Source organism: Neodiprion fabricii, chromosome 7 (genome assembly GCF_021155785.1).
Source record: "Neodiprion fabricii isolate iyNeoFabr1 chromosome 7, iyNeoFabr1.1, whole genome shotgun sequence".
Taxonomy (NCBI): Eukaryota; Metazoa; Arthropoda; class Insecta; order Hymenoptera; family Diprionidae; genus Neodiprion; species Neodiprion fabricii.
The window spans coordinates 2928166-2953630 of NC_060245.1; the positions used below are offsets into that span (position 1 = coordinate 2928166).

General features: G+C 40.7%; 3 protein-coding genes across 4 annotated transcripts; 1 reads left to right on the forward strand and 2 right to left on the reverse strand.

The window, feature by feature from the left end:
- Window positions 1-2759: 2759 nt before the first annotated feature.
- LOC124187010 lies at window positions 2760-4649 on the reverse strand. Of its 2 annotated transcripts, XM_046579247.1 has the most exons (5): window positions 4460-4649; window positions 4009-4068; window positions 3704-3862; window positions 3225-3383; window positions 2760-2969 (listed from the first exon to the last, which is right to left on the reverse strand). In XM_046579247.1, the coding sequence occupies exons 2-5, from the start codon at window positions 4057-4059 to the stop codon at window positions 2787-2789; spliced, it is 552 nt and encodes a 183-aa protein (XP_046435203.1). In that variant the 5' UTR covers window positions 4060-4068; window positions 4460-4649; the 3' UTR covers window positions 2760-2786. The 2 variants fall into 2 exon arrangements, with proteins under 2 accessions (XP_046435203.1, XP_046435202.1); XM_046579246.1 differs by lacking the exon at window positions 4460-4649 and having other exon boundaries at window positions 4009-4174.
- A 3346-nt stretch (window positions 4650-7995) lies between these two features.
- LOC124186583 (flagellar attachment zone protein 1-like) lies at window positions 7996-13013 on the reverse strand. The gene is made up of 8 exons (XM_046578415.1): window positions 12982-13013; window positions 12187-12769; window positions 9745-12109; window positions 9602-9664; window positions 9344-9526; window positions 8907-9169; window positions 8783-8842; window positions 7996-8727 (listed from the first exon to the last, which is right to left on the reverse strand). The coding sequence occupies exons 1-8, from the start codon at window positions 13011-13013 to the stop codon at window positions 7996-7998; spliced, it is 4281 nt and encodes a 1426-aa protein (XP_046434371.1).
- Window positions 8688-22491, forward strand: LOC124187004 (golgin subfamily A member 4-like). The gene is made up of 11 exons (XM_046579241.1): window positions 8688-8878; window positions 8955-9184; window positions 9375-9550; window positions 9617-9709; window positions 13137-13565; window positions 13937-16625; window positions 16725-16820; window positions 17366-17557; window positions 17843-18122; window positions 19267-19423; window positions 21228-22491. Exons 6-10 carry the CDS (start codon window positions 14085-14087, stop codon window positions 19314-19316), a joined length of 3159 nt encoding a protein of 1052 aa, XP_046435197.1. The 5' UTR covers window positions 8688-8878; window positions 8955-9184; window positions 9375-9550; window positions 9617-9709; window positions 13137-13565; window positions 13937-14084; the 3' UTR covers window positions 19317-19423; window positions 21228-22491.
- Window positions 22492-25465: the final 2974 nt, after the last annotated feature.

Sequence of the window (25465 nt, forward strand, 5' to 3'; positions counted from 1 at the left end):
TTAATACTCAACTTGACGCCGTTGTTCAAAGGATTGATTGTTCTGTTCCAATTTTTTTTTTCTTTTTCTTCCAGAATCGAACACGTTTTTGAAAACATCGTAATCGTAAAAATTGTGCGATTAGGGAGTATTTGGAAGTTACAGTTACAGTTGCTCCAGTGTCGCCATTTTTTAATATTTGCTTAAGACAAAATTTTTTTGTATCGTACTTAACTATATTCATAATGAATTTCTCAAATATTATTATCTTATTACCTTTTCTTCGGTTATATATATTTAAAAAAAATGTTTAAAATGTTGTATTTCTTAGGTTTCCAGAGTGTTACCCCTTAAACACCTTTTCAACCCTCTTCCTGGCTTACTTTTGATATATTTAAGAGGGGACGGAAGCTTAATTGTACTCTCTGCATTATATATATATATATAATATAATAATAATATATATAAATATATATAATATAATAATATATATAATATATACATACGTTGCGAAACGAGGAGAGCGAGAATCGTGCGACGGATTTTCATTATTCGTTGAAGATTTCTCTTTATCTCTTGTCTCTTCACTTCGTTCGTTATATTCCACCTGCCAATGTACATATTATATCTATATATAAATTCATTCCACTTTCATCTTTCTCCCAGAACCCTCTCCGTCATTTTCACTTCTCTTATACATATTTATCTCACCCCTGACTTAACGAACCAGCTTCTTGATAGCAATAAAAGTCGCATATTTCTTTTTTTCACTCTTATTTATCTTATTTCACAATACTCAATTTCTAATCATTATTGTTTCATTCGTTTTTAATCTTGTTCACCATAAAACAGTTACGTTGAAAAAAAAAAAAAAAAGTTCAAGACCTTCCACCCAACTCAATTTATCCAATTTTTTTCTTCGTGTTTAAAACAATTTTCGAACCTCAGTTTTCGTTCGTAAATTCGTTCATCAATCCGTTTTTGTTCCTCTAATTCTTCTCTTTATACCTACGAATTAGCAATCAAAGCTCGAAATTCGATCTCGCCAATCTGGGGTAGGAATTTTCGCAACCTTTTTCCCCTCGGAATTCCTTAATTTTTTTCTCCCCCCCTTCCCACATTTCTCTTCATCGCTTCTTTATTATATTTATCTCCAACTTAACGGTAAGAAACGTGCCGCAGCAATGATTATTATTGTTATCATTATTATTGTCATCAGTATTGTTATTATTGTTGTTATACCGGAAATTCCCGTTGATCGTTTTGTTCCATTCGGAAAATCAGAGTTCCGTTTCTCCCTCCCCCCCCCCCCCCCCTCTCTTTTTCTTTCTCGTTTATTCCTCCTATTCTATTATCAACGTTCCAGTTTTTTTTCCTCCTCACCCTTCTTCCAATATCCACCATTCTCCTTTTCAATGGCCAAACGGTGTACAACCTGCAGGCGATCCTCTTGTTCCTCGGCTACCAAAAAGTCCCCCTCGAGATTTCGTGGCTCGTATTTTCGAATAATTTTACGTTACGGTGCCTACAGAATACTTGCGCACATTTACACGTTTCCCATGCGCATGTGTAAGCACTATATACCAATCCCATGTAAGCCTCTCGTGTGGGAGAAACTGGGGACAGAAATCCCTGAACAGTTTCTGCTCTTCTCCTTCTCTCTCTCTCTCTCTCTCTCTCTCTCTCTCTCTCTCTCTCTCTCTCTCTCTCTCTCCCCCTCTCTTTCTCTCTCTCGTTGCCTCTCTCCTCTTCCGTTTTGGAACGATCCGTGATAACTGCCGCGCCAAATTCCACCGGGGAAACGGGACGGTTTGTTTGTTCGTTTGTTCGTTCGATGTGAAATAATGTGTGTGAGAGAAACGGAGAGACAGAGAGAGAGAGAGAGAGAGAGAGAGAGAGAGAGGAACGCCGATATTACAAATCGAGGAAGTTTTAACCATCCCTCCACCCCTCCAAATCCAACCCCCCAACTGCAAACCTTCGCCACTTTCTCTGTCATCCCTTTAATCGTATATTATAGTGGATATTTCGTTAAAGGGGTTATGTATACCCAATGGCGAATAAGTCATGAGTTCTGCAATTACGCGTGTTATAAAAAAGAAAATTTAATCCAAATTTCGGCTCACCATTATTTCGTTCTCGCTTACAAGATATTTTACATCGTTTTTTTTTTCACCTTCAATCTGCAATGATGTTCTTAGACTGTTCGATGCTCGATTAATTTTTATTTTCATATTATTTCTTACACGTATTTATATATTAACTTCAGAAGGACGAACGGATGAAAAAAATAAATAAAATAAAGCACAAATTATCATACAATTGATTAATGAGGTAAAAATAACAGCAGTATTGTATAAAAACGAAATCATTGCAAGATACAGAATTTCTGCTACAATTTTTTACACGATGCATGATAATATTTAAATTTGTCACATTGGGAGCGTAGTAAAATTTTCTTTCATTATCGTACGTATCATCGATTGGTTAACCCGTTCGGTTTTTTGTGCACTATGGTTTACAATATTGATTTTTCGTTCTTCACGATTTTCTCGACATGCACTAATTGTCGAGTGTATAAAAAGGGGGGGTAAAATTTTCTGTCAAATCTATTGCCGCTATTCATTTTGTAGAATTATTCTCTCAGTGCGATAAAAAGGGAAATTATGAAAATAAAAAATACTCGATTTCTCAAACATGTCCAAAACATCTCAAAATCATCCAAAAAGTGTCTCTTTACTCAAATAAAAGCGTTTTGAGTCAATGTTTTCATTTTTTCGTGTTAGAACGTGGCTTTGATCTCTGACCTAATTGTCGGCATCGTCATCAGTTTCCCATTCCGACGAAGCTACGTCAGTGTAAACCGCGAGAATCAATACACGCTTTTCGTTTATAGTAATGGCGAACATCGTCTTGTACTCCATTCCATCCAGCGTCTTCGGCAATAATTTTCTTGACGGGTACCACGATTTTTCCATTGTAAAAATACCCTGCAGACAAAAATTTATTTAATTTTTAATATATATATTTTTTTTTTTTTTTGACCGAATTATCGGTATTCGAATTGATAATTTAATATGTGTCTTAATATAAGTGTTTCGATTCTGAATTGGATATGAATCTTGAATAATTTTTTCGAACTTGAATTTGAATTCGGATGCGAATTAAAGTACAAGGTTTTTATTTATTATAAATCTTATTACATCTGTATAAAAATCTTAAAATAATAAATATCATATACTCACCTTTTTCGGGGGGCAATTATTCTCGGTTATACCAATGGTTTTATAGAAATCCCCTAACATTACTTCCTCGTTGAGAAAACTGCAGATATCTTCTTTAACGTAAATACCTGCGCTCGTTTTGTAATTTCCAGCTCTACGTAAAAACGCGTCAAATTCTCCCTGAGTCCGAACGATGAAGAAGAAGATGAATTAAATCACACGATGTTTGAGTACAAAAAAATTGAGAAACGATGGAAAAACAATTATTATTTAATTTTTCTTGGATATTTTTTTTTTTTATTCCGTTCGTGGCGTTTTGTTAAATGGATGAAAATAATCAGAAAATTATTAGTATTAGGTTTGCGTAAACGAATAATCAAAACGTTACGCGTTAATGTTGTTTTTATTTTTATGACGAATTTAAGGAAGTTAAAAAGCTGTTAGTAATCTCAATTAATTGGATTAATCCTTTCAGTGAACCCAAAATAAATTTCACTCACATACGTATCTTCTGGAAAGTCCTTGATAATAGTTAAATCCACTTTCAGGGCGTTAAACGTATCGTTCAAAAGCTCCAGCTCACAAGAGCTTGCATCAACGTCGAACCATTCTTCGTCTATTGCCTCAATCTCGCAATCTTGAATGTGGTAGAATATCCCCTGTGCGTGTATCGCAGGAATGATTATGGCAGCGGAAAAAAAACCAGCAACAATAATGATAATTAAACAAGTTAGTAAATAACTGTGATGAAAATTTTAGAGAAATCATGGGTTGACTGATTAATTAATTACTGCTGTCAACTTACCTGAGTTTCCCAGCTCAGGGTTGAAAGGATGATTAATCCAAACAGGATCATTCCTGCTCCCTGTATTTATTTTACGTTTGCTTTGAATTTGTTTTTTTTTTTTTTTTTTTTTTAATTTCTTTCTGAGGAAATTATTTCAGATCCGTTAGTCGTTGAGGTCGGAAAATTGTTGAATTTTCATATGTGGAAGTTTAAAGTCGGTACAAAATCAGTAGAAAGTAAATTAGAAGGTTATAAAAATCGCAATCAAGCCAAAATAGTATAATCCTAAAAGCGCAAAATTATTACACAAAAACTAGATTGTAAAATATCGGACGATAGAAGAATCAAAAAAAAAAAATGTAAAAACTTTAAATTCGCGCACAATCACAAAACTCTTTCAAATTTTACAACTGAAATAGACAAATTACGAGGAAATATATTTATTTCAAAATTTGCAAAATCTTTATAACTAAGCCGTGAAAATTGGCCCCTCAGGCGTTAAAGCACAGAAGAATCCTTACTCGTAGATACGCAATAACGATAAAACGTGTCTTAGACACCGTAATTATTTTCGCACTTGACTCAACAAATCGCGCTTCGATAAACCGTCGATCTCGTCGTGGGCGCAGATATTTCGTACAGTGAAAAAAGTGTAGGTTGAAGGCGTGCCGCGTAGGCGTCAGTTTTTATAGACCGTGAGCATCATTATCGTGGATCTCTTCCGGCAAATCCTCAATCATTTCACGACACGCGAATGAAAACAATACAGACAAACGCATACGGATAATATTGCAGGAAATAATTCCTTTCGGTTTCGTCGCAACGCCTTCGACGTGTATGTGATCCATTACGTTATTTTCCATTTACGTTTGTCACGAATAATAATCTTGCACCGCAAATCCCCCTCCTTTATTTCCTTCGCGTATATCATGTATACGCATATGAAGCGTGTGTTTCATGGAAAAAGGGAGTAAAATTACCACCTCTCGTTTCCGGATCAGTTTTAAATCAGATTCTCCATCTCGTTACACACACGCTCGTTTTCTATATCGTGGGAACGACGAAATTATGCAACGAAAATGCTGATCACGTGTCACGATTGCGACCCAGGCTTTGATTCATTCTTATTTTTCCTTTTTTTTTTTCTTTTTCTTCTTTTGTTCCTCGTTATTTTTTCTTTCCGCATCAGCAGTGTAATTTTTAGTTTTAAGTTGATGAAAAAGTATTTACAACACTTCGAATCATACCGTATTCATATTTTTGATTGACACTTTACAAATTTTCGTATCGCTTAAATTGGAATACCTATTTTCAATTTATTTTTTCGTTTTGTAAGCTTTAAACTGTATTTTTCAATTTTCAGCCTCTTATCTTTTTCTCCTGCAAAAATGATAATAAAAAAAAAACAATGATTTTCAAAATCAATTCAATCAGTGTGAAAAAATGTATTTCAGGCATTATTTTACTTTTAATATTATTTTTGCCCTATATAAACCGCCAAAATTGATCATAAACTCGATGAAAAATATAAATTTAACTTTTTTTTCTTCCCCGGGTCCCGATTTTTCGCTGTTGCGAGAGTTAGTTTATCACTGCAGGACATTGCAAATCGTATTTCAACGGATTACCAATCGCGACACGTCGCTGGAACGGAGGCGGATATCGGGCAGAAATTATGAATCCAAATGAACACATTTCATCGTTGCGCAGGCTGCAGCTGGATGCACGCGTCGAACATATTTAACTTTTACGACCTGCCGCCGCTGCTTTTCCTCGTTCAGGTAAAACTAATATACACACACGTGTGATGCGCACACATCCGACCACGCTTATAATGCGAGGGTGAATCTAGTCGGGTTTTTGGGGCTTGATATAATTAATCTTGTGACGTCGCGACGCGCCGCGTCATTTCAAATTAAAACGATTAAATCACAGCGTTAAATATAATGTGTATTATATATGTATACAAACACGTACGTGAGTGTCAAAATAGCGTAGATGAAATATTTATGTCGTACGTAATTGAGGGCGTGGTTCAATTTTCACGTCTTAGGTATACAGATTTTGCAAATTTTTAAATAAATATACATATTTCCTCGTAATTTGTCTATTTCAGTTGTAAAATTTGAGACAGTTCTTTGATTGTGTGCGATTTTCAAGTGTTAACATTTTTTTTTTTATTCTTCGATGATCTGCTACACAAAAAACACATTACACAACGTATTGAATTTTCATTAATGATTGATATCAAATTTTGTACTCTCAAAATTTCATCTCATTTTGTTTTACCGCATTTTCATTCCCTCTAAGTGAAAATTAACATTACTTAAATAAAGTGAAAAATAGCAATTATAATTTGAGTGAAAGTAAAGTGACAGAATCGCTTCCTCTATCCTCTTCGAGAAACTCATAAACTTATCTGCAATGTAAAGCTTTGCAAGTGAGTATAACGATGCAGCTGGACTCCGAGTACGTAAAAGGAAAGAATAGTTAGCTGTAGTTGAGAATATTGGAACGTGGTGTATAATTATACTACAGAATTTACTTGAGAAAGAATACTTTTCTGCATCATAATCCATTTTAACGAGGTACAAGCTCCTTCTAAAGAACGGCTACTTTCTTAATCAAACTTATTGCACAATATCTCAGGTACATCGATCAAAAAGCTTAATTGCATTCCTAACGGTGGATGAATGTCATCTGATTTAAAATCCTCTTTTTCTTCACAGAACTTAGATCATCGTGTGACAATGCAACGATCATTGTTTCGAAAATTGAATAAACGGAAGCAAAAAAAAAAAAGTTCAATTAAAAAAAGAACGAAAAGAGTATGAAATTTCAATTAATCGTTCGTTAAATCGGTTCTTAAATTAATCGCTTATATTTAGCTCATAGAATTGATCGAATAACGTGAAAATCGAGCAACGAAAAATTCACCGATTACTCGGTTAAACCTGGCTCGGTGACTTTTCGCAAATTTCTCGTATACAATGTATGGATATTAGGTGGTCAGAGATAATATCACCTATCCAGATATATGTGACATTTACGGTTATAATTGGTGAGCGATCAATTTGTTTCGACAATATATGCATATCCGTACGCACACACGTGTAGACCGATATTTGAAAATACGTAGAAGCACAGGGACAATACTGACCAGCACGAAGAGCATTCGTTCGTCCATTTAATCGGTGGCAGAACATCGTTCCGGACGCTGCGGGGAGCTTTTACGAATTTAACCATGGAAAATTCAAATGCCGCACGAAATCAACCGGATAACACGCATTGTGTTTACATATATACAATACATATATATATAAACACGCATATATATAGATATGTATGTATGTAATCCATGTGTATACATTTAATACCATTCGCGGTGTGGACCAAAATGCTCGCTGGCGCATTTGCTGCATGTTCTGCAACGCCACCGGATTACCACCATAGTCTATTTTAAGCTTCCGATTTTAGTGTAAACCTGCCCCTTCATACCGATGTATGCATACCTAGAAATCCAAATCCGACCGCCATTCGCATTCGTATTTTCTTTCCCTATGTCTGTTCTCGATTTTTCGTTTGTCACTCCCCGTTTTTTTTAAGCTGCATTTCGCTCGCGGGCGGTCCACGGTATAATAAAATAGCATTAAAAAAAAAAACGAAACGAAACCTGCAATCTTACTTTCGCTGTTGTTGCCCAGTTGTAGAATTTCACTGATAGCTTTATTTATTTTTACAACTGCAAACAAAGTAACTCAAAATTTCAACTAGATTACGAATTTTCTGTTTGAAAAACGACGTACCTGCGTGCATATTTGAGAAGTTTTTAAAAAAAAATTTTGGACACGATATAGAGGCGTAAATTAGTTATTAATTTACATTTTATTCAATTACACGTTTAATACAATTTTTCAATTTTTTTGTCTTTGTTTTTTGATGCTTCTATTTCTATTAATTTCTCAATTTATCCTACACGCTAAATCGGATTGAGAATTATCTATCCTAAGTATTCGTGGCCCGTCGATTTTCCCCACAAAGAACCGCGACCTCCTGCATATTATCGTCATCATCCTGCTTCATCTTCTTCGGGAAAAGAGTTTTCGGATTTAGGGTAGACGGACAGCAGAGTTTCTGACAGCACGGGACGTCTGCGTGTTTAACAGGAAGAGCGCAGGGTGCCGGAGCTTGGGGAGAGCTTTTTCTCTTCGACCTAACGCAGCCAGATTTCCACTTTCCGTCATCTTTCTCTCCGATGGCAGAGAATCGCGGGTTCCATTTCGTCCCCGGATAATCGTCACGCTCCCCAGAGCTCCGAATCCCACCGCAAAGGACGGCGACTCCTTCGGGAACTCCGAAAGGATCGAGCTCACCACCGATCTTCATCTTCATCGTCAGGTTGTTCCTTTTCTGGGCATTCATCTCCTCCGAGAGGCGTATCAGCCGGTCCTGCTCTCGCCACATGGCCTTCCGCATCTCTTGAACCTTGGCTGCTGCCTCGTTCTGCTTCTCGTTAATCTGCATTTGAAGCGCTGCTATCCTCTTATTCAGAGCTTCGTAGTCCCCGCCGATCATCTCATCGTCCGCGTCCTGCAGACCTGAACAGGGCTTGCAGACTCCGTCGGGTGAAGTAGAGTCGTCAACGTAGTCCTCCGGGTTTATGTCCTGCTTAACCATGCTCGACGTCACGAGGCAGATCCTGTCGTGGAGCTCGGCGAGCTCGGTCAACGTCAGCGTCTGGAAATATCAACTCGGAAATTTGGCAGAGGATTATGAAGAAGATGTTTCTCACCTTCAGCCACGATTCGGCATCGAAAGCGTCCCCGAAGCCTACGGGCTCCTCCGCTACCTCCTGAGGATAAAGTGAAACGGATGAAAATGGTGATTGGTGAGTTTTTGAATTCGGTAATACTCACTTCGAGTTTGTCTCTGAGCGCAGCGTTCTCATTTCTCAACTTTTCCAGCTCTTCGAGGATCTTCAGAAGCCGCTGAACGTCCGCCTCAGCGTTGAATATACTCTCTGAGAGATACTGCGACTCCTTAAGCAACTCCATTATGTCTTCCGCAAATTTGTTCCTCATCACTGATGACATACGGTGAGTTTGTGAGTCAGCCATCTCCGGAGGTGATTCTCGCTCTCCCAGCACGTACTTCACGAAGTTTCGTATCCGCTGAACAGCTGATTAGTTAACACGTGAGTAAAATGAACATGGCTTTTCAACCGTTGTGAATGAAACTTTGTCACTCCAGTCGATCACTCGGCTCCCAATTTCTCTCTGGTCAGTTTCAACCCAGACAATTTCGTTCTACATGAATTTTCACTTCTTATTCTCAACAAAATCGTCATCCTTACCTCTGTCTTGATTGTTTATGTTCTTCCTGAGCTGTTCATTCGCGCTTACGTAATCACCGCAGCCCTCGCCTTGGGATCCTTGGTCTCTCTTTGCAACCGAAGCTCGCCGTTCAACTTTTGGAGTTTTTGAGGGCATTCGGGGCGGTTCCTTCTTCACTGCAGGCTTAGCAGCAGTGGGTGGGACTGAAGCAGATTCGCGGTCTTAACGTGAGTACCAAAATAACGACCATCTGTATTATACTTTCTCTACATTGTTACCTTCCATTGGAATAGATCGACGAACTTTCTCAGGAAGAGGACCAGTAGTGGCAGCCACAGCAGCTGAAAAATCGGAGGGTTTCGATCAGCGAACAATGCGATAAACGCGTGAGTATAATTTTGATTGGTAAATAGTTTGCAACCTTTTGGTTTGTCAACTGCTTTCTTAGAATTTTCCAACTCGGCGTTAGCCTTCGCAAGCTCGTTCTTTAGATTCTCATTATCGCTTTTTAGTTTGTCAACCTCAGACCTGAGCCTCGCATTCTCGTCCTTCATGGCGTCTAAATCCCCGCGTAGTTTGTTAAGCTCTGCTTTGAGCTCCTCAAGTTCTCCCTTCACCTTGTCGTTCTCAGCTCTCAGGGCGTCATTCTCGGATTTTAGTTTTTCCAGATCACTCTTGAGACGCGCAGCTTCCTCTTTTGCGGCCGCCAAATCATCCTTTAATTTCGAATTTTCGGCCTTCAACTTATCGTTCTCAGCTCGCAACGCGCTCAGTTCAGAATTCAATTTATCCAGATCTCCTTTGAGCTTCGAATTCTCCGCCTTTAGGGCGTCTAGGTCACCTTGTAGCTTCGCGTTTTCCGCTTTGAGTCGGTCAAGCTCCCCCTTCATCTTCTCATTCTCCGACTTCAACTTTTCGAGCTCACCATTCAGTCTCGCGTTCTCGGCTCTCACTTTGTCCAGCTCCGTTCTGAGCGCAGCTAGCTCGGCCTTGGTCGCTGCCAGTTCTTTCAAAGCCGCCTCTTTCGCCGCTTTCTCTGCTGCGAGCTCACTGTTGAGTTTGTCAATCTGACTTTTGAGCCCCTCGATCTCCTGACGAAGCTTCGCCTTTTCGTCCTCACATGCCTTGACCTTGTCTTCAAGTGTTTTCACCTTGTCTTCGAGCGTCTTCACCTTGTCTTCGAGCGCCTTAACCTTATCCTCGAGCGCCTTGACCTTTGCCTCAGCATCAATCAAATCTTTCTTCAGCTTCTCATTTTCCGCTTTTAACTTCGCGTTCTCTGATTTCGCTGCCTCAAGGTCAGCCTTGACCTTCTCCAGGTCGTTCTTCAGCCTCTCATTCTCTGTTTTAAGACCGTTGACTTCTGCTTTCAACTTCTCGTTCTCTGCCGCGAGGGCAGCACACTTTGATTTCAGCTGATTTAGCTCATTGGTCAACTCTGCCATCCGCTTCGTCAGGTCATCCACTTCCCCTTTCAGTTTGTCCCGCTCGGCTTTGAGCTTGTCCATCTCTCCGAGTAACGCTTTCAGGTCCGACTTTAACGCTGCCAATTCCTTTAACGCCGCTTCTTTCGCGGCTTTTTCATCTGCAAGCTGTTTTTCAAGATTTTCTATCTTGATCTTCAGATCGGCTAACTTATTAGCAAGATCTGAGTTTTCCGCTTCCAATGCCTTTATCTTCACCTCGGCTTCGCGTAAACTGTTCTTGAGCTTCTCGTTCTCCGATTTCAAAGCGTCCAAATCATTCTTGAGCTTTTCCATCTCGCTTTTAGATGCGGCCAGATCGTTCTTCAGCTTATCAATTTCAGCTTGCATTCCGTCGATCTTTTCTTTCAGCTTTCCCACTTCAGCCTGCAGTGTGTCTCTCTCTTTCTTGAGCTCGCTATTCTCTGCCTTCAACTTTTGTACTTCCTCATTTAATCGCACAATCTCACCTTTAAGCTTGGCATTCTCAGCCTTGCACCCCTCGACCTCGCTTCTGAGCTTGTCGATTTCCGCCTTAGCTGCAGCGAGCAGGTCCTTGAGCTCACTATTTTCGGCTCTCGATTTATCCAACTCGCCCTTAACCTTGTCAAGCTCATTTTTCAGTCTTTCAATTTCGCCCTTTGCCGCGTTGAGTTCGTTGCTCATTCGCTCGTTGTCTCCTCTCAGTTTCTCGTTCTCAGCTCTACAGACCTCGAGTTCTTTCATGGCCGCTTCTTTTGCAGATCTCTCAGCAGCAAGCTCCTCTTTCAGCTTCTCCACCTGCTCCTTTGCCTTTGCTAGCTCTCTTGCTAATTCATCTTTTTCTGCCTTTAGATCGGCTATTTCTTTCTCAAGGTCGTTCATCTTTGTGTTAGCAGCGGCAAGATCGCCTCTGAGCTTCGCTAGCTCGTCTTCGAGCTCCTTAATTTTTTTTTCAAGTCCAGGAATTTTTTCGTTCTCCGCCGCGAGCTCAGCCACCTTTTTCTTAAGCTCAGCTATCTCCTTCTCAAGCTCAGCTATTCGATCCTTCAGCCGATCAATCTCGCGTTTCAGCGCCTCCTCCCGTTCGGCCGTTTCCTGTATCGTGCTCGCGACTTTGCCCAGAGCTCGAGCATGCTTGTCTCTTTCCTCCAGGATCTTAATTATCTGATCGTTCCTCTCCGAAACTACTCCCCGAACCTTACCGAGCTCTGACAACAGCTGTTCTCTCTCCAGTTCAAGGTTGTACAATTGTGGCTTGACCGATTCAATCTCACTCTGCAGCCTGTTCAATCCCAGCATATCGATCGCCGACGCTTGGAGCTCACGCAACAGATCCGAAACCTATAAAAGTTCAAGGTTGGCTTTATACCAACTACTAGTCACCGTTAAACGCTAGTCAAAGCACAAATTCGTCTCACCTTCACGTCCCTCTTTTTGAGCTCATCCTTCATAGCTTTTACCTCGTCTATGACGGCTCTGTAGCTGACCATCATTTGATCTAGGTCAGTGCTGAGTCTTTTATTGTCCGATGTGACGTTGAACAGTTTATTTTGGAGGTCATTGATGGCGGCATCCTTGTCCACGAGCTGCTTCCTCAGCTGAGCTATGAGTGCTTCGAGCTCCTTGATCCTGTTGAGTAGATCTGAAACGTCCATTTCCACCAGCGGTTTTTCTGGTGCTTTCACCTCCGGGAGGGTTGTTTCGACAGCGACATCAGTCGCCGTTCTTCGCCGCTCTTCACAGGCGTCCAGCAGGTCCTTTAGACGCTTGATCTCCGCACGAAGTCTCTCGATCTCCGCCTTTAGGTCATCAACGTTATCCGTCAGCTCGACCAACGTTTCTATCGAACGCTGAACCACTTTCGAAACCCGTTGGTCTGCCTCCTGTCCGCCTTCAGTTAGCTCGCGAAGCTTTGCTCGCAGACGATTCAATGCTGCACAAGATGACTCGGCCTCGGCTTCCTGGAGCCGGATCTTCAGCCCGGAAATTAACTCTCTCAATCTATAGAAGAAGAAAGACGTCGTACCTTTCAGCTTGAAAATTTTCTTACTGATTCGTGATTGTGATTTTTGGACAAGTAATTGGATACCCAAGATCTTAGTTTATTTCTAAAATCACTTATCGTTTCCGAGCTTTTCTGACTTATAGCTCGAAATTGCGAAGCTTAATCTAATCCAAAAACTTTTCATTAAAATGCCTCGCATGTAACCTGCCTTCGTTTTTCACCAGCATGAGCCTCCTTCATGTTCCTCATCTTTTCGCGAAGTTTGCTGACCAGTTCGCACGGTGACTCGACATACTCGTACTCGGTTATGGTGTCCTCGAGTCCTTTAACCTTGTCCTGAAGTTCTTCGTTTTCGTTTTCCAGCCTGGCATTCTCCTCTCGAAGATGAGCAAGCAGTGGATCAGGCCTCACGATGTCGTCGTTAAGACCTGCAAGCGCGGGAATAAAATCCTGGCATTTTCTCTAGGAGAAATTCAAGACCTCGCCCGATTTATGAAATTAGAAACATCAGCCCACCGTGGGCCTGCAGCACCTGCTTCAAAGCCCTCGCCTCACTCTCAAGCTGCAGACGTTCCATCCTCCATTTCTTCATCTGGCATTTCATCGAGGTCAGTTTCCGCAGGGCGTAAGATAGGTCCGTTATTTCCGCATCCCTCCCACCCTCTCCCAGCGGATTGTAGCTGCACCCGCAGGATCCTTCGTTCGGAGGATCACCTCCCGTCATTTTCGGTGGGTCAGTGCATCCGCATTGACATGTGCGACCCGCCATCATCCCGTTTCTCGTGCTTACAGGTTAGTAGTTGGTATTTCTTTGGTTTTTAGCTTCGCATGGACAGTAGAGATGGTGAATAATTCTTGTTTTTGGTTTTTCATATCATTTTCAGTATCGTTACATTACCGACTTGTCAATTTATCATAATTATATTTTTATTATGTGCCAAATCCTAGATTTTTATCACTGTTGTTTTATAGGTTGAAGTCTTGTTGAATTTTTGTTACTCTTTTCTCACCTCGCATTATCCTTTGTTTCAATCCCTCGACCGCAAAACCAACATGGCAAACTTTGACGTTTCATAACCGTAACCAAAAAAAAACACCAAAATTCTCCGTTCACCAAAAACCAGGATATTATTTGAACAGTGAATAATCATCAAAATTTTAAGCGAACAGCGTCTATGTGATAACAAACCCGTTAAATGGAACTATTGAGTGAAGCCCGACCGAAATCAAAGAAGAGGAAACATCTTGATCAGTACAAAGCGCGTCCCGTCGTCTAAAGTTGAAGCGAAAGAAAAATCTAGGATCCAAAGAATGTCCGGTGAGTGCGGACTGCACCCTGATTTCACGATGACGAGCAGTCAGGCGGTGGCAATAGCGGCATCGGCGACGCTGGGGCGGCTAAATTTGCTGATGCGGCAGGTGACCGATTGGCAGGACGAGCGTTTGGCGCTCGAGAGCAAAGTGATGCGGTTGAAATCGGCTCTGCAGAGCCTCGGCGGGAACGTCGACGAAACCCTGAAGCTGGACCCGGTGGTTGTTCGTCAGAGAGAAGAGATAGGAAGATTAAGATTGTCCGAAGATCGACTGGGGGAGGAGATCAGGCGACTGAGGGTAGCGCTCGTCGAAGCCGAGGAAGCCATCACCTGCTCGGGGGCGAAGCGGCTGAAGGACAAGATGGCGCGGGTGAGGGCAGCGGGGGCGGAGGAGAGGCGGAGGCTTAGCGAAGAAATCGAATACTTGAAGACACGCGTCAGGGAGGCGGAAGAGGACTCGTCCTGTTCGGCGTTGGGTCGGCTGCGTTCGAAGCTGAGGGAGATCTTGAATGGCGACAAGATCGTCGAACGGTTTATTGCCGACGTTGCTACCAGGGGCTGCGTCACTGTTGTCGACCTCCTGGGGGAGGCCACAAGGGTGAAGGAGACGCTCGACCAATCGATCGTCGAAAACATCTGGCTCCGCGCCGATAACCGAAGGCTGACTGCCGCCCTCGAATCGGCCACCGAGACCGGCTGCTCCGGCTACCTGGAGACCATAGAACGTCTCGGTTTTCGCGTCAAGGAACTCGAGCGGAGGAACAAAGAATTGGAGGACGATTCGCAGCTCGTTAAACGGCTCGGGGAACTCGAGGACGAGCTGAATATTAAACGGATCGAGCTCGACGATCGGGAGGCATCGATTAACGCTCTGAGAAACGAACTTCTTGGCGCTAAAACCGCGTACGAAATTAAGGCAGGGGAGTTGGCTGATATTGAATTCGACAAGGGGGAGCTGCGGAGGGTTAATGAGGAGCGTGAACAACTCGAGCAACGAATTGGAGAACTCCAGGAACGCATCGAGAAGGCGGATTTCATCGCCAGAGATGCGGAGGCCGTCAGAAATGAGCTGAATCGAGTCAAATCCGAGGTACTTAGCCTCGAAATTGAACGCGATGCGCTTATCGAAGATATTGAACAGATGCGAAACATCATTTCGGACCGGAACGAACAGATAGCAAGAATTTTGGAAGACAACGAGCAGCGGGACAAAGCTAGAAAGTCTGAGATCGAAGGCGTCAGGACAAAGCTGAGAATCGCGTTGGCTGAAAAGAAAAATCTTGTTTCCGGCTGTGGAAACGTCGAAGATGAAAAGACAGGCAGAATCGGTGAAGCTAGCGGCGACTCTAAGCCTCTCGGAAAGAAAATAAGAGCACTTGAAGGGGAGCTGGTTAAACTGAAGGAGCTCTCGATGGACCCGTTGATAAAAAATCTGGGTTCGACAGTCAGGCTTGAGAGGGAGCTCGCGGTCGAAAGATCGACCAAGGAAAGTGTCATCAAAGAATCCGAGAGCTTGAAAGTGGAGAACGGTTGTCTAAGGTGTGAGAAAAATGAGCTCGAGGTAAAATTGGAGGAATTTCGAGCGCAAACTACCGAGTTCAGAAACGAACTTGTTCGGCTGGTGGAAAAGAATCAGCAGCTAGTGATGGAGGTCGATGAGCTCAAGGGCATTGCGGAGAACGAAATGAGGCTGAAGAAAAAACTGGTAATAATGCAAGACGATAATGAACAGCTTAAAAAAGACATGCACGGACTGAAGTCGAACGATTCTGTTGAGATCAGAATTCAACAGCTCGATACTGAGTTGAGAAAACTGAAAACCGAACGTGAGGCGCTCAAAACTGAGTACAAAAAACTGGTATCAGCAAACGAGACGTTGAAGATTAAGCTCACAGATCGAAAAACGAGAAATGATGAGCTCGAGGAGCGGCTGAAGGTGAATTCCAGGGACTGTGACGCCCTTAGAGAAAAGTTAGCAGTGGTTGAAGACGATCTTGATGAAGCTAAGGAAGAAATCGGCTCCTTGAGGACCAGCGCTGACCTCGTAAAGGGCGAATTCGACGATCTAAAGGCGCGAAATGAGGTGCTGGTAGCAGAGGTGAAAAAGCTGCATGCTGAGGCTGAAGAAGCGTCGAAGAAAGAGGAGGAATCCATTCGCACGAAGGAATGGGACAAGGGAACCGTGGTTATGGACTGCGGGGATTACGTGCGAGCTGACAGAGAGATGAAGTACTTTATCCACCTTCAAAGTTTGGCAGTAAAACGAGTCGCAGATTTCATCAGCTATGTAGAGGGCCAGACCAGTCTGAGGCCTGCAATGGCGACATTCTTAGAACCGACCTTCACCAACGTGATGATCCTCAATGTCGACGAAAATGTTAGGACAACCTTCAGGATGTCGCAGAAACTTTCGGAGACGATTTTCAATGCTGAGATCAGCGTTCAGCGCCTTGAAACTCTTCGAAATGAGGCCGATCACCTTAGGAAGGAACGCGACTGCCTAAATAACGGCATGGAAAAACTCAACAGCATGCTCAGCGTACGTTGAAACTTGCGGTTCAGCAGCAAATGCTTTCCAATATTTATTCACCGGTTACCCAACAATCTAAGTTCACTCAGCATTGTTTTATCTTTGCAGAAACTGGGCCAAAACGTCTTGATGCAGTCTCCTGATCATCGTCATGTTGAGTTCTGCACAGCTTCCGGCACCGACATGGATCAGTGCTGGTCAAAAGTCAGTATCGCATTTACTTTCAAAGTTGAAACGATTCTTGTGAAATTTCGCTTCCAAATATTCAGATAAAAGTTTCTTTGACTTCAATAAAATGTCTCAAGATCCATTAAATTTTGTCATTGTCGTCAAAAAGTATTTGTTTTGAAGCACAACCTAATATGTTGAATATAAAAAACATTTTTTCAAATCAAATAAATTCATTTGAAAAAAAATATTTATTTTGAACGAAAAAAGCTGTTTTCTATTGCACTGTGAGAAATGAAACGAAATTTTGTTTGCTTTGAACATATTATCGCTTTAAAATCAAAAAAGAGATTTGAAAAAAATATTTTGTTACAATGAATAACTTTTTTTTTTTTTTGAGTGAACGTATATTTAAGTCGATTGCAGTAGTTCATATAATTGAAAACTCAATTCATTGATTCGACATATTCAAATTCTGGATACAAATGATTCGTATTGAAATGAGAAAATTGTCTGACAGTTCATGAGTACGAAAAACGTATTGAAATTCAAAAAACTCTCATGAATTTTCTTCTTCCTAGTCACGCAATAACATCCCCCGCGTCATGGTGAGCTCACAATCATGCCAAAATTCGGAGGACCAGGTTTACTATCCAACCTTCGAAACCGAAGTGCTTTCGGATTATACGGGCGAAAAATTTTGCACTATGAACAATCGAATATCGGACCTCCAGAGGGAGATTAAAGCGAAACAACAAGAAGCTGCAGAGAGGGTTTGTAGTTTTTGCCATTCTTTCAGACAGCATTGTTCCTTTGCTAGAAATAAATTTAAATACCCGAGTGGGGAACGTCTTATTTCTCTGTTATCTTCTCGTCTCTAAGAAGCACGTTGAAGGAAAAACAGATGACACGTTTGACCACATTTTTTTCGTCCTTTCTTATCTATTGCCGCTGTTCTTTTTACCCCACTTTTTGTCCCATCATCAATCAATTGATCAAAGTCTCCTCTCTCTATATATATATATTTTATACTCACAACGCGTTTGAACTTCTTCCAGCTTATCGAAATGCGAGAAACCATGCGGCAAGAACGAATGCGGCTAATGGAGATTGCGGACAGAGGTTCATCCAGCGGTGTTCACTCACCTGCTCCTTCCATCATTTTAGAAGAAATCTCGCATCAAAACGAATCGACTAACACACTCACTGGATTAAAACAACCCAGCGTGGTGCAACGAAATGCAAACGTGCTCTGTACTTCTGAAACGGCGGATGTGATTGGAAAAGCGGGAAACTCTCCACAGCCTTTCTCCTCGCGAATGGACAGTCCATTCATCAGTAAGTGAAAATCTATGTAAAAGGGAATTGAATTGAATTTCTTTTTTTCAACCCGCTCTACCGCTGTTTCTAAGTGATGAACGATAAATATTGAGTACAGTTCCTTTTTTTTTCGTTTTGAATTGTTATTTATACGTGATAAGAAGAACCGGGATTCCCAAAATTCAATTCACACAAAGTGATAGAAAAAAGAACGATACCCTTTTTCTAAATTATCGAATATTTCTGAAAGATGATTAAAATTTGAGTGACATGCAATTTGTTATATTGACCGTAAAGAGGATAATTAATTAACGCGTTCAATTAAGGCTTGTAATTATAAACACAACGACGGCGAAAAACTGAGAACCCCGTAAAATCGCGCGGATGTTGGTTTGCCGGTGCAATTATGTGCTTATACGTATTTCGCAGCAAAAAGTGGTCATTTCGGTTCGCATAGTTGATGGGCCGAAGACTGGCTCATCTATCATGTTCTACTTGACGTGAGTGAAGCAGCAGCGGGCTATTCAGCTTTTTATTTTTAAACAACGTCGGTACGCAACTTCGATCGATTTGCTCAATGCGGAGAACTAAACATCGGTTAAAAAGGCCTCAGAATTCAACGCCTCGGTGTTGCAAAAAGTAAAACTAATTGGCTAGTCTCTTGTTATTTTTACGAGTGTTAGAAGAAAAATCGTTTTACAGGTTAACAAAACCTTGTGGATGAGAATACAGCTCGAGAAATTAGTCTAACCTGAATATATTTTGAAATGAGATAGTATCTGAAATGTACAAAATAAAAACTCATACTTGTTCTCGAACTCGAGTAGAATTATTTTTTTTCTCACTACTCTAGCTCTCTCTTTTTCTCACAAAAACTGGGTTTAAAGCCAATTTCTTTTTCAACCATTTAAAAAAAGATCTGTAACATTTGTCAAACGTTAGAAATATTTTTTTTTCTATTCCATTTCAAAGTCATCACTGCAGTTGTTCCCTGTTCATTTAAATGTTCGATTTCGATTCAGCTCTGAGTCGCGTTGCATGTAAGAAATATGATAACGATGTACGACATGAGGAATTTGATAGGATCTATCTTGCATTACGAGTTCAGCGCTGTAATGAAAGGAAATAAAACCGACATAGTCACTCCGTTTAATCGTTTCAGACCACATCGACCCTCTCGACCTGGTATCTGGGATCAGCGATAGCTGGTGAGGTATAACTAAAGGTACCTTCAGGATGGCTCATTTCGAAAGGAAATTAATCTACCGTGAACTAGCAGAAAGGAGAACTCGCAGGAATTGCTGGAACAGCGTTTCCAGGTGTGTGAAAAAATCTACTCCCAGGATTAATGTCGTGATTAGGAAATAAGTGCGAATATTGCGTGGATGATATGTTGAATGCAAGTTCAAAGTGAACCTTATAATTTCTGTAACTTAAAACGTATCGAAATTCTATTCTGATATTGATATTGATATTCATTAACCAGAAAATCTTACATTAGTAAAGTAAAATACTTAAACTCGAGTACTGTAATTTACTATATAACAATTTTTAAATATTTTCAATTATTAAGAGATATGTTGATTACTAATTCCTATGATCGGCATTAGAAAAAAAAAAAAGAAAAACCGAAACAAGATCATGTTGGTTCATGATCTTGTTTCGGTTTTCTTTTCTTTTAAAATTGAGATCCGAGATGCAGGCACGACTGTACTTTAATCAAATTAATTAGAAAAATATATAGAGACCAAAAACGTCTTCCGATATCGGTTGATTTTTATAATGAAAAATTAAGCATTAATCTCCGGCTGCCCGTCGTTCTCCGGTTCATTCGATGTCAATATACGGTGACAAAATTTTGTGTAAAACTTACGGTCGTCAACAATTTGTGTAACACTGAGCTCAAAGTCGGGTAATTTTCGCAGAGCGCGTCCGCCGCCTTATTATAACCTGTACCTGGACAAAAGTGTAACGAGTTTTCGTTTCGAAGCACGTCCAGACGCGTCGCAAAAGCCGGGGATAATTGTTGTGTATGGTACAGCAGGTACAAAAGAATGCTAAGTCGTAAAAAATTTCACCGAGCAGGTAGAGAAAAATATACGCGAAAGAGACGGACGTAAAAACGTAGAAAGCTTGGTCAAAAAAAATTAAACAAAATAATGTAAAATTGCGAAGAGGTGAGCCGTCCGCCAGAAACGTGCCGCACCTACCACCGCTTGGATGAGAAAGGCGAGCTTTGTGTGTATTCCTCCAAACCCGCAACGTGCTCTCAACCCGCCGGCTCGTAACTGGACTTTAATTGTTCTAAATCGTCGCAATTAGAGAATGCTAGGGAAAACCCGAGGCCACCTACACAACCGAGAACTCACTGCAGCGGCCTCACTGTGCTCATCACTCGTCCCCCATAACATGCTCGTTAGGTTCTCGTGTGCGAAGGTGTGTCGAAAAACGATAAGAGCACGCGGCGGGTTTCGGTTTGTCTGTTTACTTTATTTCAGTAAAAAAAAAAAAAGTTGTGATCACCCCGAAAATGAAAAGCTCAGTTTTTACTAGATCTCCACGTTTCAATGCCTCGAGAATAAACCCCAACCATTTTTTATTGGAGTGGAAGAAAAGTCTAAAAATATTCGAATTTTGATAGAAATTAGTAGGAAGTTTTTTGGGTCACTGATAACGAATCCAAATTCAGAATTCCAAAATTTGTTATGCTGTACCTATTGTAATGGTTCAAAATAAAAAAGAAATGGTCATATTTCCATGTACCTGAGGGCTTTTTGATTGTTAATCGCGAATCTGAATTTGTAATTCGAAATTCGAATTGGACAATAATATTTTATTTTTTATGTGAACTTGGAACCTGCGTATGAAAATGAAAAATTAGAGAGCTGGCTTACTACCAGCCTAAGGCCGTTTGTTTACATTAACAAAAGATAAATTTAAATGTGATAGACAAAATAATTACAAAAGATAATTCATTATAAGTATTTATCTTATAAATGATTTGAAAATCGAGTTTGATGTTATGGAAAAATTTTATCTTGGAGGTGTATTCCGATTTATTATCAATATGACAGCTTTGAATTGCATCGAATAATGAGAAAACAAAATTTGCATTATTTTCAGAAATGGATGTCGAAACGGTAACCATGAAACACAATCAACCCAGCAGCTGAAATTCGGCGACTAATTTGATGACAACATGAAGATCTGAATAAAACCAATCTTACATATTTATCTGATGAAGTTTTTTAGAACAATTTTTGTGTACGTGCTGATATGTATATATAGCAATATAAGTTATAGAATTTCTTAAGGACTGTTTATTTTCAAATAATAAATAAGACATTGAAACATATGTAAAACTATAAAAGATAGGTGTCTATTATATCGGGGAATACACATTAACTTCTACAGAAAAGCGACAGCGCGGCGGCAAGCCGCTGAAAACATATCAGATTTAATCGAATAATCACAAAATATTTAGGATATTTATCCTGAGGTGTTCTATAAGTTGGAAAACACTTTCAATTTTTTTTCGTATAATCTTACGATAACTTGTAAGTTAATTCAGGCTCTATATTGATGTAATTATGCTAGAGAAAACTATATCTATAACTATATATATAACGCTAATATCAATTTAAAATTGGAAATAGAATTGATGGCGAGCTTTTCTAGCCGCCATTTTAGTAGACCACATTTTTTTCCGAGAACTGCAATATAAGACTAAATACTAGGATTAGTGCCTAGCTGCAAGAAATATCTTTCGGGTATTTCGAGAGCGATTCTCCAACCTTCAGCTCGGCCACACAGCATTATCTTTCTAAATTATAATTTATTACAGATTTTGTTGCAAATAGTACAAACATACATGTTCTGTTCAGCGGAAGCACGTCTATGGGACTCTTGTGGACAAGGTTATCGTCCATGTGCTACTGCACGTTTCGAGAGTAATTCTCAGGACTCAACCTTAATTGTTAATTCACTAATTGATAGTCCGAATAGTGTGTGCTTCCGCGGACTAAGTTTAGTTGTAATTTTGCATGTTAATGTAAAACCTTTATTAATCTAGAAAGAGAGATACAAATTTACAAACGACAATCTAGATATAAAAATCGTTCAGCAAAGATGTTCTTGGTATCGATTAATTTTACTATTTTATATTAATACAATACACGTTTACTGAAGAGCGAAAACGATTGAATTTTACCACTTCTGCAGCTTCGCTGTATTTGAATATAAATTCTCTTGTCGACGCAACCTTTATATGAATTCACACACCTTAGTAACTAAAATTTTTTTCGTTGAGTTAAATCACTTGATTGTTTTCATTCACTTCCGTAACCAAATCACTTTCAGAATAAATGTTGTCTTTTACCACTTCAATACTTTTTTGACTAGTTATTTTGAGTCAATACCCATCCCATTTTCTTTATTATAAGTAAGCCTCATCGATTTGAAGAAATCTCACAAACCTGTACAGGACTACAGCAACACGATCCTACAAATGACCAGCTTATCAAGAGGTCAGTCATTCGAAGTTTTCAATTTATTTATTATTTCCCGCAATTGTAATTACTTACTAAATATTACAGTTATTCACAGTAATTGTAATTTACGGGTAATGAAATGACGAAAGTAATTTCTGCTGCCCAATTCTGGACAGACCTGAGTTCGGTAGGTAGGGAGTTCCAGTGTCGAGCGCCTCCGACTGCCAGGGAGTGACGAAAAGCCTCAGAATGCGGAAGGGGCAGCACAAGTTCACCTGGATTTCGCAACGTGGAGGTGGAAGCTGCAGGTGCACGAAGCGAGAATAATGCGGACAAGTATGCGGGTTGCCCCGTGCGCAAGATATTGAACACTGCAATCAGGAGGAGGTACAATCGTCGGGTTAGCCTTACTTTTTCTTCAAATTTGAAGCCGAAAATTTTCGGTCTCAGATGCAATCTAAATTACCCTCACCTGACTAATTGGAGCTTCAGGAACTCAGAAAACGCAGCGAAAACAGCGTAGTGGTTTGAAGACCTGAAGAGGTGATACAGAAAGAAAGAACGAAGCTTCTTAAAACTTCTAGTACATTTTAACACACATTTAAGAAGTACGGGCAAAATTTTTTATCATCCAACTATTGCAGAACGGCAGCCTTATCAGTTGACCCGTTGACTGAAGAATATATCTTTAGTAAACATCTGACTATCGAAGGGCCTGGCCGCTTAAGTCTGGAATCGACAGCAAAGTGAAGTTCGTATTTCTTGTATGTAATGTAAGATCTGCAATCATTATACATCATATATCATCATACGTTATACATCATACATCATCATACATAGTGTGAAAGTTCGAATCCATAGTTTGGATGTCGGATGTTCAGAAAGTGACGTCACCAATTCGAAATCAGCTAGCCGAATTCCTCAGTCTGGAAACAACCGCGCAGTAGAGCGGACGGATGAGAGTCGCGCTCCGCAAATTTCAAGTACCGGGTTCTCAACCTCCCGGATCTCGCGCTTCGGGTCCGCTACGTATTTCGAGTAACGGGTTCTCAACCTCCCGGATCCCGCGCTTCGGGTCCGCTACGCGGTGAAACTCGACTTCCAGGATAAGCGCTCCGTGGTTCCTCGTTCATGTTTACAATAAATTATTTCAATTCGTTTTTCGCGCAACCCCAAATTCGATAGCTGTCGGTCCGCTGATAAAATTTCTCGACTTCCAGGATAAGCGCTCCGTGGTTCCTGGTTCACGTTTACAATAAATTATTTCAATTCGTTTTTCGCGCAACCCCAAATTCGATAGCTGTCGGTCCGCTGATAAAATTTCTCGACTTCCAGGATAAGCGCTCCGTGGTTCCTGGTTCACGTTTACAATAAATTATTTCAATTCGTTTTTCGCGCAACCCCAAATTCGATAGCTGTCGGTCCGCTGATAGAATTTCTCGACTTCCAGGATAAGCGCTCCGTGGTTCCTGGTTCACGTTTACAATAAATTATTTCAATTCGTTTTTCGCGCAACCCCAAATTCGATAGCTGTCGGTCCGCTGATAAAATTTCTCGACTTCCAGGATAAGCGCTCCGTGGTTCCTGGTTCACGTTTACAATAAATTATTTCAATTCGTTTTTCGCGCAACCCCAAATTCGATAGCTGTCGGTCCGCTAATAAAATTTCTCGACTTCCAGGATAAGCGCTCCGTGGTTCCTGGTTCTCGTTTACTATAAATTATTTCAATTCGTTTTCGCGCAAGCCCATATTCGGTAGCTGTCAGTCGGCTAATAAAATTTCTCGACTTCCAGGATAAGCGCTCCGTGGTTCCTGGTTCACGTTTACAATAAATTATTTCAATTCGTTTTTCGCGCAACCCCAAATTCGATAGCTGTCGGTCCGCTGATAAAATTTCTCGACTTCCAGGATAAGCGCTCCGTGGTTCCTGGTTCACGTTTACAATAAATTATTTCAATTCGTTTTTCGCGCAACCCCAAATTCGATAGCTGTCGGTCCGCTGATAGAATTTCTCGACTTCCAGGATAAGCGCTCCGTGGTTCCTGGTTCACGTTTACAATAAATTATTTCAATTCGTTTTTCGCGCAACCCCAAATTCGATAGCTGTCGGTCCGCTAATAAAATTTCTCGACTTCCAGGATAAGCGCTCCGTGGTTCCTGGTTCTCGTTTACTATAAATTATTTCGATTCGTTTTCGCGCAAGCCCATATTCGGTAGCTGTCAGTCGGCTAATAAAATTTCTCGACTTCCAGGATGAGCGCTCCGTGGTTCCTGGTTCTCGTTTACAATAAATTATTTCAATTCGTTTTTCGCGCAACCCCAAATTCGGTAGCTGTCAGTCCGCTAATAAAATTTCTCGACTTCCAGGATAAGCGCTCCGTGGTTCCTGGTTCACGTTTACAATAAATTATTTCAATTCGTTTTTCGCGCAACCCCAAATTCGATAGCTGTCGGTCCGCTGATAAAATTTCTCGACTTCCAGGATAAGCGCTCCGTGGTTCCTGGTTCACGTTTACAATAAATTATTTCAATTCGTTTTTCGCGCAACCCCAAATTCGATAGCTGTCGGTCCGCTGATAAAATTTTTCGACTTCCAGGATAAGCGCTCCGTGGTTCCTGGTTCACGTTTACAATAAATTATTTCAATTCGTTTTTCGCGCAACCCCAAATTCGGTAGCTGTCAGTCCGCTAATAAAATTTCTCGACTTCCAGGATAAGCGCTCCGTGGTTCCTGGTTCTCGTTTACAATAAATTATTTCAATTCGTTTTTCGCGCAACCCCAAATTCGGTAGCTGTCAGTACGCTAATAAAATTTCTATAACTTTACAATCTTCTCATAATCTTTCTGGTAGATAATATCGATAAAAAAA